This window comes from Culicoides brevitarsis, chromosome 3 (genome assembly GCF_036172545.1).
Source record: "Culicoides brevitarsis isolate CSIRO-B50_1 chromosome 3, AGI_CSIRO_Cbre_v1, whole genome shotgun sequence".
Taxonomy (NCBI): Eukaryota; Metazoa; Arthropoda; class Insecta; order Diptera; family Ceratopogonidae; genus Culicoides; species Culicoides brevitarsis.
The window spans coordinates 2,532,846-2,544,229 of NC_087087.1; the positions used below are offsets into that span (position 1 = coordinate 2,532,846).

Sequence of the window (11,384 nt, forward strand, 5' to 3'; positions counted from 1 at the left end):
AAACAAAAAATATAAAAAAATATTATTTTATACAGAAAAAGACTTTTTAAGCGGTTTTTAATGCGGAGCACACATGGATGTAAAATTGACTGGAATACATGATGATAAGAAAAATTCTAAATTAATGTTTGGCATAAAAGAAAGAAAATAAGAAAAAACATGAAAACTAATAGTGATAAAAAAATTAAATAAAAAAAATGAAAATATTTAATAAATATTAATAATTAATATATAACTTAATTAATTAATTGATGAAAGCTGTGTAAAAAAGAAAACCACAAAAATCATTGAAGTAAAATTTTTGAACAATCGAAAAATTTAATTTAATAAAAAATATTATGTATTTTGTGACTTCATTGAAAAATTTTTAAAATTAAAAAAAAAAATAATTTTTAATAAACAAAAAATTGAATTTTTGGAAAGTAAAAATATTTATTAATTTAAATTAATTAATTAATTAAATTTTTAATTAATTATTTATTTAATTAAAATTAATTTATTAACTTTTTAACATTAATAAATTTTCAAAATAAAAATAAATTTCAAATTTTTTCAAAAAAAAAATTTTTTTAATAAAATTGGATTTTAAATTTAAACCAAAAATATTGTCAAATAATTCAAAATATTAAAAAATATTTTTTTACAAAATTTTTTAAAAATTTTAATTTTTTTTTAATATAAAATAAAATATAGTTTAATAATTTTGATACAAAAATTGTTTATAAAAAAATTAAAATTTATTTCAAAAAAAAAAAAAAATAATAATAATAATAAAATTTATTTCAAAAAAAAAAATAAATAAAATTTTCGAAATAATTTTTTTTATTAAATTAAAATTTTTCAAAAAAAAAAAAATAAAAAAAACACTCAAAAGTCAAATATACTTTACTTCAAAACAATCTTTTTAATTTATTTTCGAAATTTTTTTGAGCAATTCATTTTTTGATAATTTTCATTTAAAAAAATTAAAAAAGCAACTACAACAACTCTTTAAAAAAATAAAATAACTATTTCTATCAATTAAATAAAAAAAAAATAAAATTAAACATACATAAAACATATGGAAGATTTAGAATTATTTTCATATTAAAGTAACAAAAAATAATAATAATAACGATAAAAATGAATTATAAGGCAACTACTGTGGTTTTACATTTTGTATAGAAATATTTCAAGTTTCAAAAAAAAAACAGTAAGATATGATCATCAATGGTAATAATCTCATAAAAAATACCACGAAAACTTAGAACATTATAATAATAATAAATTATAATAATTAATTAATAATAATAAACTATAAACGATAAAAATTAATATATTATTATATTTAGTAATTGTAATAAATAATAAATCATAAAAAATAAAATGAATGAAAATAGATGAAAAATCGAGCCTTCATTTTTTTTAATTTTTTTTTTTTTTTGAAAAAAAATATTTTTTTTTTAATTATTTTTTTTTTATTAAAAGATCTTAACATTAATTAATAATTGTTTTTTTTTCTAACATTGGGAATCTTCTGCATGTCTATAAAGTTTAAAACTTTTTTTTCCTAATGAAGGCTTATTTTCATAAAAAGGCATTGATTCACATTCAATGGAATTCTGAAATTCAGCAATTTTTTTCTGCGGTGGTAAGATTTAAAAAGTTTTTATGATATTTAGTTTTAAGCTTGATTGTGTGTAAAAATTCTTTTAAGCCAGAAGTTTTTCTGCTGGTTCAATTTGTTGTTCTAATTCTTCGCGGGATTGTTGTCGCCTTCTTATGACGGGCAAACAACATCCGAGAGACGATCCAAAGATGAGGAAAAATCCAAGAATATTGAAAAGAGGTCCGTATACATTCATTGCTTCGAAAATGACGCCGCACAAGGGAGGCCCGATGAGTTGAAGGATGCCGTTGACCTGAAATTTAAGGAAAAATTTGATTTTTCTGAATTTTTTTGAGAATTATGAAGAACTTACAAATAAGGAAATTCCATAAGTTGATGTTAGGCGTTCAGTTCCGAGCATATCTGCCATGATAACTGCTGTGATGCCAACGTAAGTTCCTTTAAAAATTAAAAATATTGAGAAAATAATTAATTTTAATTTTTTTTTATTATTTCAAGTTTTAATTTTTAAAATTTAATTAAATTATAATTTTAATTTTTATTTAAAATTATTTTCTTATATTTTTTATTTATTTATTTTAAATAATTTTCCAATCAAGTTTAATATTAATTATTAAAAATATTTTTTTTTAATAAAATTCAATTTAAAAATTTTTTTCAATTGATTTTTTTTTAAATAAAAAATGAATTTGATTAAAAAAAAAAATTAAGTAAAAAAATAAATAAATTTTTAGATTTTAATTTAAATATTTTTTTCTTCAGAAAATGTTAAGAAAATGAATAATTTTGAAATATAAATTATTTGAAATTTTTTTAATTTTAAATTTTTAATTATTTTCATTTTTTTAAATTTTAATTTAAATAATTCTGTAACTCAAATATTTAAATATTTTTTTTTTAAATTTAATTAAAAAAATTTTTAATTTAATGTTAAAAAATTGTTTAAAAAATTTTAATAAATTTTCAATTAAACATTAATTAAATTTAAATAATTTTTCAAATAAAAAATATATTTTTTAATTATCATTTTAAATTAAAAATAAAATAAGATTAAATAAAAAAGATTTTCAAAAAAAAATTTAAATTAAAAATTTCAAATAAAATTTTAAAATAATTCTTTTTAAATAATTTTTATCTTTTAAATTTAATTTTAAAAAATTTTTAAATTGATTAAATTTTTTCAAATTTAATAAAAAAAAAATTATTTTTTTTTTTTTTTTTAAAAAAAAAATTAAAAAAATTAAAATTTTAATGAATTTTTTTTTAGAAAATTTTCACATAAAAAAGCGAAAAATAAATACCTGAGCTCAACCCGAAAACGGCACAGCAAAAACTAATCATTGAGTATGTCGTGAAAAATGGTAGCAGGGCGAGTGAAATGCCACTAATAAGCAAACCGCCGAAGTAATAGTACGTTTTCGGCATGAGATTTGTGTCGGAGAGAGCACTTCCCCCAATGCGCCCGATTAGATCTAATGCAGACACGATCGAGAGAAGGTACGCTGCCCGACCCTTGTCGAAGCCCATCGTGATAGCGTATGACGGAAGCAAAATAATAAAATTTGTGTAGCTAATGGCGTTCGTCGAGTTGGAAATGAGAATAACGAGATATGTCGGGTCTGTGAGCAACGACAAGTCGATAAATTTGAACTTTTTCTCCGGTTTCGCAGCATCGCCGCCATCGCCTTGTTCTCTCTGAGGTTGTCTCTTAACGCAAGACGACACGGGATTAAGAGAATTTAACGACAGGTACGAGGAAAACTCATTTGGCTGCATTGTCGTGAAAGATCCTCCGTGAAAAGGGGTACTGATGTACTGAAAACTGCTTGTAGATGGCGAACGTTTGGGCGGGCGAGTCACTGAAAGTCGTTGGAAACGCGACAAACGATTGCTGGAGAAAGATTGAACCATGTTGACGGAGTCATTTGAACTCAAACCACTCATAAAAGTGATATTTCGATTTTCTTGCCTGATGGGCGTGCTAATTTTCCTCTGACGATGCGATTCTTCGTGATTCGGTTTGATGAAATTTTGCACAGCAGCTGCCGAAACACTTCGCGCAAAGTCATTTTTCAACGGAAAACGGAAAATATCCGAAGTTTTGTGTTCCAAAGTTGGCGTTCCCGCGGGCGTATCATCTCCTGTAATCACAAATTTCGCCTTCAAAGGCGTACGTTGCTTCTCATCCTCCGATTCGGTCTCTTCTATAATGCGATCGTCACTAAACTCGAAATCATCCTCATTTTCGGGGTCTTTTTTCAACACTTTCTTCATGTGACGTTCGACAGGCTCGTAAAATAACGCTGCGATCCACGTATTTAACGTTATTCCGCCCATTATCATGCACGCGCCGCGATATCCGTAATTCTCGAGGAGATATCGCAACAAGGGAGGCAAGAAAATCGATCCGAGGGCGCTTCCGGAAATGCAGAGCCCGTTCGCGAGACCCCGTAACTTGACAAAATACGAAGTTACGATATAAACTGTCGGAGGAAAGCTCAAACCGGCTCCCGTTCCGACAAAAACGCCGTAACTAACGTACAAGTAGCCAATCGAAGTCGCCCAATATGTGATTATCATGCCAACAGCAGCGAATGTTCCGCCAATGAAGACGACAGTTCTGTAGGAATATTTCACGGAAAGGATTGACGATAACGGACCAAGAGAACTGTAAAGGAAATAACCTAAAAACGAAATTTTTTTGTGAGTAAAAATTTTTTAAATTAAAAAAAAACTTACATAAAGCAGGGATCCATGCACTTTCTGCTGGCGACGATTGAAATGCTTCTTGAAACTCGACAAATAACACGCCAAAACTCTTGATTGTTCCTGGCACGAGAATATTAATCAACATCGATCCGAATAGCACGAACCATCCCCATCCGCCGTCTGGCGGAACCATTTCATATTTGTCCTTATTTCCATTTTTATTGCGTTTTTCGAGTGCGCCAATGTTGGTTGTTGTGTGATTTTTCTCATCTGTTACTGATATTGAGACTGAAAAAAAATATTAAAAATTAGTTTCAATTCTTCATTACATCAAAGCGCATTTTTATTTTTTTTTTAAAGAAAATTTTATATTTTCAACAGAAACCAATTTTTAAATTTTTCATCCCAAAGCAAATTTTTAAATTTTTCATCCCAAAGCAAATTTTTAAATTTTTCATCCCAAAGCAAATTTTAAATTTTTTTTATCCCAAAGCAAATTTTTAAATTTTTTATCCCAAAGCAAATTTTTAATTTTTTATCCCAAAGCAAATTTTTAAATTTTTTATCCCAAAGCAAATTCTTAAATTTTTTATCCCAAAGCAAATTCTTAAATTTTTTTTTATCCCAAAGCAAATTCTTAAATTTTTTATCCCAAAGCAAATTCTTTAATTTTTTATCCCAAAGCAAATTCTTATTTTTTTTTTATCCCAAAGCAAATTCTTAAATTTTTATCCCAAAGCAAATTTTTAAATTTTTCATCCCAAAGCAAATTTTTAATTTTTTTCATCCCAAAGCAAATTTTTAAATTTTTTTATCCCAAAGCAAATTTTTAAATTTTTCATCCCAAAGCAAATTTTTAAATTTTTCATCCAAAAGCAAATTTTCATCCCAAAGCAAATTTTTAAATTTTTCATCCCAATGCAAATTTCAAATTTTTCAATGACGTCAATTTTTACAAAAATTTTTTTTTTCTTGAAACGCGATAAAATTTTCAATGAAATCTTTTATCACAATCGATTCATGAACAACGTCACTCTCTCTCAACGGGAGCTTGATGCAAATATTTGCCGCTGACAGAAATTTAGTGCATTGATTAAAACAAAAAAAAATTTTTCTTGGCACAAGACATGATAACCTTGTATCATTCTAATTAATTTCGAGAGTAAACTAAATATTTTTCGTCACTTATCACAAGTAAGTGTTTTCATTCATTTCGTCTCGCGGGTTGGTCAAACAAACCAAAGATTAGATTAAAATTACACGTTTGACACAAAAGTCTCAAGTTCAAGGTTTCGCATTTACCTCCTTTTCCATTTGGAATGTGAACTGCCTTTTTGTCGCCATTTTCCAGAGGAACTCGTTCTTCGTCGTGATCTGTGGCTTCGCGTACGGGACTGTGATCCGATTGATTGGAGAGTTTATTCTCATTTAGTTCTGCCTTTTCTTTTCCCATTGTGTGTTTTTGTTTTAATTTAAAAGCTGAAATGACAAATGGAGAATTTATAGAATTAATATGAGTCAAAAGTGTTCAAAATTTTGAAAAAAAAAATAATAATTTTTTATTGTCTGTCTGTCGATATTTTTTTTAATTCTAAAAATTAAAAATTTTACGTAAAAAAATTTTTTTCATTCAATTTTTTTTTATAAAAATTTTTAAATTTTTCTTGAAAATTTTTCTTTTTTTAGCTTGAAAAATTGTAAAAATAAACTTTTAATGGGTGACTTTGCCTTTAAATATTTTACAACAATTTTACCGCAAAACAATAAATTTTTAATCTATTCTTTATAGTAAAGTTGCAATGTTTTATCGATTGTCATAGAATGACTTGTGTTTACTTAATTACAAATAAAACAATAAATGGTTGCATTTATTGTCTTCAGTTTTTATATTTTTTACGTTCGTAAGTACTAAAAAAAGTGATTTTAAACTTTATATTTTTTTTTTAATTTAATTTTTATTTATTTTTATTTTATTTTATTTTTTCTTTTATTTTATTTAATTTTTATTTTTATTTTATTTAATTTTTATTTTTTTTTTTAACAATTTTTTTTAAAACAAATTTGAGAAAAAAAATTCTTTAATTAATTATTAAAAATTAATTAATTAATTTCTTTAAGAAAAATAAAGAAATAATTTTTTTGTTCTTTAAAGGATTTTTTAAAATTTTAAAAATTTTAAACAAAAAAAAATATTATTGAAATAATTAATATTTATTTTCAAAATTATTTATTCAAAAATAAAAATTCTTAAAAAATCAAAATGCGCTCAAATAAAAATTTTCACAAAAACTCGTCTTTTTTTCGCAAATTCATCAACTAATCAATACAATTAGAAATTGCGCGAATTGAAATGGATACAAAGTAACAATTGACGAGCATGATCGAATGTAAACAAACAAATAATAATAAAAACAACGTTAGCAATTGAAGGTTGATACAAAAAAAAAAAAGTTTGCAATTCAATTGAGTTGTTCTCACTCACTTAATAATCACTCAATCGAGGAAGTCGTCCATAAATTTTTAACTGTACCGCGAATCTATCATGTGATCCGCACCAATATTCTTCAGAAATTCGAATTAATAACGTAATAACGAATGTTTGTCAACACTTCCATAAATATTAATTTTAAGTAAAATTTCACGCGTAACCTTGAATTTTATAAATATTTGTAGTTTCGACTGCATCGCGAGAACGTGCTTTCGCAGATAGCGTTTATTACTGTTTGTTTCGTTAATTCACAATTTCTATAACGACGCGACATGATTTATTTATTGATGATGCGAGAAAAAATTTTTTGTATTGAAAAAAAATGTGTTGATCGTGATTTTGTCATGAAAGTTTTAACCTTAAAAAAAATCGATATAGTAATCTTATCACTTATTCAGTAGAATTCCAAATGAGTAATGATAAGCAAGTAGTTAGTAATACGTGCGATTTGTACTTGCAAAAATCAGTGATACAGATTTCCGGAGAATTACGCCCAAACAAGACAAGAAAAAATGCTTTCCCGGTAAATAAATAAATAATTTTTTTTTTGTTTGAATAATCATCATAAATATTAATAGTATAGTCGACGTTCTTTTCCATGTGTTTCACCCAAATACAGAAAATTGCCAAAATATCTATTAATAAGCGCATAATGTTCAGTCGTTTGGCTCGTGGACAAATTTTTTACTATACTTCGGATTTGAGGTGAATAATTTTTCGACTTAAAAACAGTTTTTTGTACTTTTGTCATTTTTTGTAGGTTTTTGAAAATGAAAAAGAATAAAGAGAAACCATTAAAGGGAAGAGTTTTGGAATGTCAATTACTCATCATTGGTTTCATTTTAAAAAAATTATCAAAAATTTTATTGAGATAACTTGAGCGCATTTCTGTTGGATGTTGGATGAAATATACAAAGGTAAGAGTTTGTATCTTTCTTAATTTTCTTTATGTTAATTAAGTAATTAAATTATTGATGGAAAATTTTAACATTTCGAACATCGAAAAAGAAATGCTGAGAGAGGCTCAAATACTGTGATTTTCAAAACAAATCTAAAGTTTCAATTAATTCAAACCAAGCATAAAATTTCAAATCTATATAAAATTGAAACTTAACCATGGAAGATCATGTTATATGAAAATATGTATCTCGTAAAATATCCGTAATTTTTATATTATCAATTTTCGACCTAAAGACAGAAATCATTATTGGTATGTCTCCTTCTCGTTGGATCATTATTCCGATAAGCATCTTTTCTGTCGAGACTCTTCAAATCGTTTTATCTGCTCAACGTCAAATTTGTACTTTCCATTAATCTTATAGAGCGTAATGTAGAAATTTTTAGAGACTTGTTGATCGCCAAAATAGGTGTTAGGGTCTTTGACAGTATTTTTCAAAGTATTTTGCCTTTCATAGTCCGCTAATATGAGAAATGATATGAATCGCCTTGGCAATTTCGTGTCCATCTGTGTGAAAATTTGGGTCCATTTGTATGAAATTCTTGTCTAAGAGAAAATTTTCGTAATTTTTCCGTATTTTCATTTGAATAATTTTTTTACTCTTCAGTTGTAATTTTTATTCCAAAGTAACCTCTATTCGGATTAAAAAATTGGAAAAAAATAAAATTATTAATTGAAAAAAATTTCAAAAATTATTTGAAAATTATATTTTTTATACAATATAAAATATAAATCTATTTTTATAAAAAATTAACTCAAAATTGAAAAATTTTTTAAAATCTAAAAATTTCCTTCTTACAGACAGACATGAAAAAACCCTCCAAAACCAATTTTCTCAAAGAAACGCCTTTAAAATACTTTTCAGACATCAAGTCGACTCACAAATAATAATAATTAATTAACTTCCTTTCACGATCAAAACATAAAAAAATTCATTAAAAATACCAAGAATTCCTCAAGAATTCAAGTTTCATACTGAGTTATTAACTTTTTTACGCAACGTTTCGTGCAAATTTATAAATATTTATACACTTACATGACATTTTAATTGCATAAGTTGATAATTTATTTCAATATTTTGACTGAATGACGAGAAAACTGTTGTTCTCTCAAAAAATAATTCATTCAAGGAATTTTTTTATTGAATTCATTTATCGGGACATTATTTATTCATGTCATGAGCATCATCATCATCATCAAAGAAAGCAATTAATTCTCCATTAACGTCATTTTTTAGTTGTTTACGAAATCCGACTCGTTTGGGAAGTTGAGTTGGGGGTCAATGAATCACTTCACTTCATAAATGTGTTTGTTATGCATTTAGAACACAGCAACCAAGTTTGTTGGAATTTCGTATGAAGCGACCTTTGTGAAGTCGCGTGACTCACATGTTTTTCTCGTCGCTTATATTTATGTTTGTATGAATAAATAAATCGCGTTAGCGACATAAATATGTGACAAAAGTGAACTAAACTGGTAATTTTGAACCAAAAAAAAAATTATAAAAAAATTGATTTGCGTTCAAATGTAAATTCTTTAAATATCGAATCAATAACCGCGTTCATTAAATTATAATCTATTTTTTTTTGTCAGCTGTCTGACGTAATTACACATACTGGCACGGTAATTTGTGTTAGATTTAACGAGAGAGACTTTTGTTTATCTTACCTTGTTTTTAGGATTTTATCAGTATTTATTTTGTACTTTTTTTTTAATTAATTAACTTTTTGTAGTAATTTTTTGCCTTTTTTTCAGAAGATTCACTTTTTTTTAATTTTTTTAAATTTTTTTTTTTTTTTGAAAATCAATAAAATCGTTTCACATCACAGTTCGTTCCAAAATAAAAAAAAAATTTTTTTCAAAAAAAAAAAAATTATTGAATTTTATCAAACAAACAAACAAACTTAAAAAAATCGCACTATTGCGGTAACTTTATTTTTAACATGTTTTTATTGTTATTTTTATTATTTTCTCTTTGTTTCCTGCTGAATTGTCAGATGAAAGTAGTAGTCGCTGCGAAGATGTCGATGATGATGAGTTCCGAGCCACAACTGGAATCATCATCACTCGTTTTTTGTTCGCGTTCACTGCTTAAAGAAGCCTTTTTGCTCTCTTTCTGTCGTTCGCGACGCTTTTCTCAGAAGTAAATTATTGTTCTTGCCTTTTTTTCTTGTTCAATTCATTTTTTTTTCTCTTTCCACGCAAGCAAATTTTATTTATTTATCGACTCATTCCGACCAACTCAAAATACGAACTAATTCAAACGAGCAGCTACATTTGCCGTTCAAGTCCTTCGTCGTTGTCGTCGCTCGTTTCGCGTACAACAACAGATGATTATATGTGTGTTTTTCCAAATGGTCGTGTCGGAAAGTAAGTCAGCGTACAAAGCGTGAATTGCATGTGTGATAATTAATTTTATGTGTTCAAAAATTACGATTCGAAGCGAGTTTTGACGAAATTTTCGTGGCGCATGTGAAGTGCGAGAGAACAGATGATTTGCCTTCGAAATCAGATGTTTTTTTGTTTAGAATTTAAATTTTTTGAAAGTTGATTTGCGAGTATTTTTTTGCTGCTGATTGATTTTTTTTTGCATGTGAAAGTTGTTGAGTTGACACTCCCGCATTGAAATTGTGACGTGATCTGGATTGATGGATTGACTTTTTGACATATTTTTGTGAATTAACTCTAAAAATTTTGTTTTTTAAAAATAATTTAAATTTTGTTAATTGAAGAAAAACAGATTGTTTTTTGTTGATTAAAAGATTTTTTTTTGTATTGAAATTAAAAACTAAAAAAAATTAACTTTTTAAAATTTATAAATAATTATTTAAACTCGAATTAGCTAAAAGCAATTTTCAAATTTTAAATTTTTTGAACTGAAATTTACGATCTTTGTTTAATTTTCAAATTTTTCTAAATAACTTCGAAGAAAAAAATATAAATTTTTTGATAAATTAAGAAATATTTTTTTTTAATTTTTGATTAAAGTAAAAAATATTAAAGGTTTCTAAATAATTTATAAACCTAAAAATTATTGCTCAAAATTTTGAATTAAATTTGAAAAAAAAAAAATTAAATTATTTTAAAAATTATTTAACTAAAATAATTAATTTTTATAATTTTTTACAAATTTTTGTAATTTCTTTAAAAAAATTCATTAAAAAAAATTTCCAACTTTCAAAAAAAAATCCAAAATTTGAAAAAAAATTATTTGTTTATAATTTTTTTTACCAATTTTAAAAAAATTTCTTTTAAAAATTTTAATTAAAAAAAAAATCCAACTTTAAATAAAAAAAAAAAGGTTCCAAAAAATTTAAAATTTGAAAAAAAAAATTATAATTTTGTTTAAAATAAATTTAAATAATTTAATAAAAAAAAATAATTTCTTAAAATTTTTAATTAAAAATTAAATTATAAAACATTTTATGACAATTTATTGTGAAATTTTTATTTAAAAAACCTTCGTAAGTTTCAGCTCAAAAAATTTAAAATTTGAAAATCGCTTTTTAGCTAATTCAATTTTAAATAATTATTTTTAAATTATTAATATGTATTTACAAAATATTTTAAAAAATTAAATTAATATAGATTTTAATTTTAATTCAATAAATTATCATAAG

The 11,384-nt window shown here is 24.9% G+C and overlaps 1 protein-coding gene and 1 long non-coding RNA gene across 3 annotated transcripts; one reads left to right on the plus strand and one right to left on the minus strand.

The window, feature by feature from the left end:
- Nucleotides 1–1,512: 1,512 nt before the first annotated feature.
- LOC134835832 (monocarboxylate transporter 12) lies at nucleotides 1,513–10,101 on the minus strand. Of its 2 annotated transcripts, none has more exons than XM_063850813.1 (6): nucleotides 9,433–10,101; nucleotides 5,621–5,797; nucleotides 4,349–4,606; nucleotides 2,911–4,293; nucleotides 1,962–2,047; nucleotides 1,513–1,901 (listed from the first exon to the last, which is right to left on the minus strand). In XM_063850813.1, the coding sequence occupies exons 2-6, from the start codon at nucleotides 5,769–5,771 to the stop codon at nucleotides 1,692–1,694; spliced, it is 2,088 nt and encodes a 695-aa protein (XP_063706883.1). In that variant the 5' UTR covers nucleotides 5,772–5,797; nucleotides 9,433–10,101; the 3' UTR covers nucleotides 1,513–1,691. The 2 variants fall into 2 exon arrangements, with proteins under 2 accessions (XP_063706883.1, XP_063706884.1); XM_063850814.1 differs by lacking the exon at nucleotides 9,433–10,101 and adding an exon at nucleotides 6,801–6,867.
- LOC134835776 (uncharacterized) lies at nucleotides 7,192–7,690 on the plus strand. The gene is made up of 3 exons (XR_010162227.1): nucleotides 7,192–7,329; nucleotides 7,426–7,511; nucleotides 7,567–7,690. It is a non-coding gene; the product is annotated as an uncharacterized LOC134835776 (long non-coding RNA).
- Nucleotides 10,102–11,384: the final 1,283 nt, after the last annotated feature.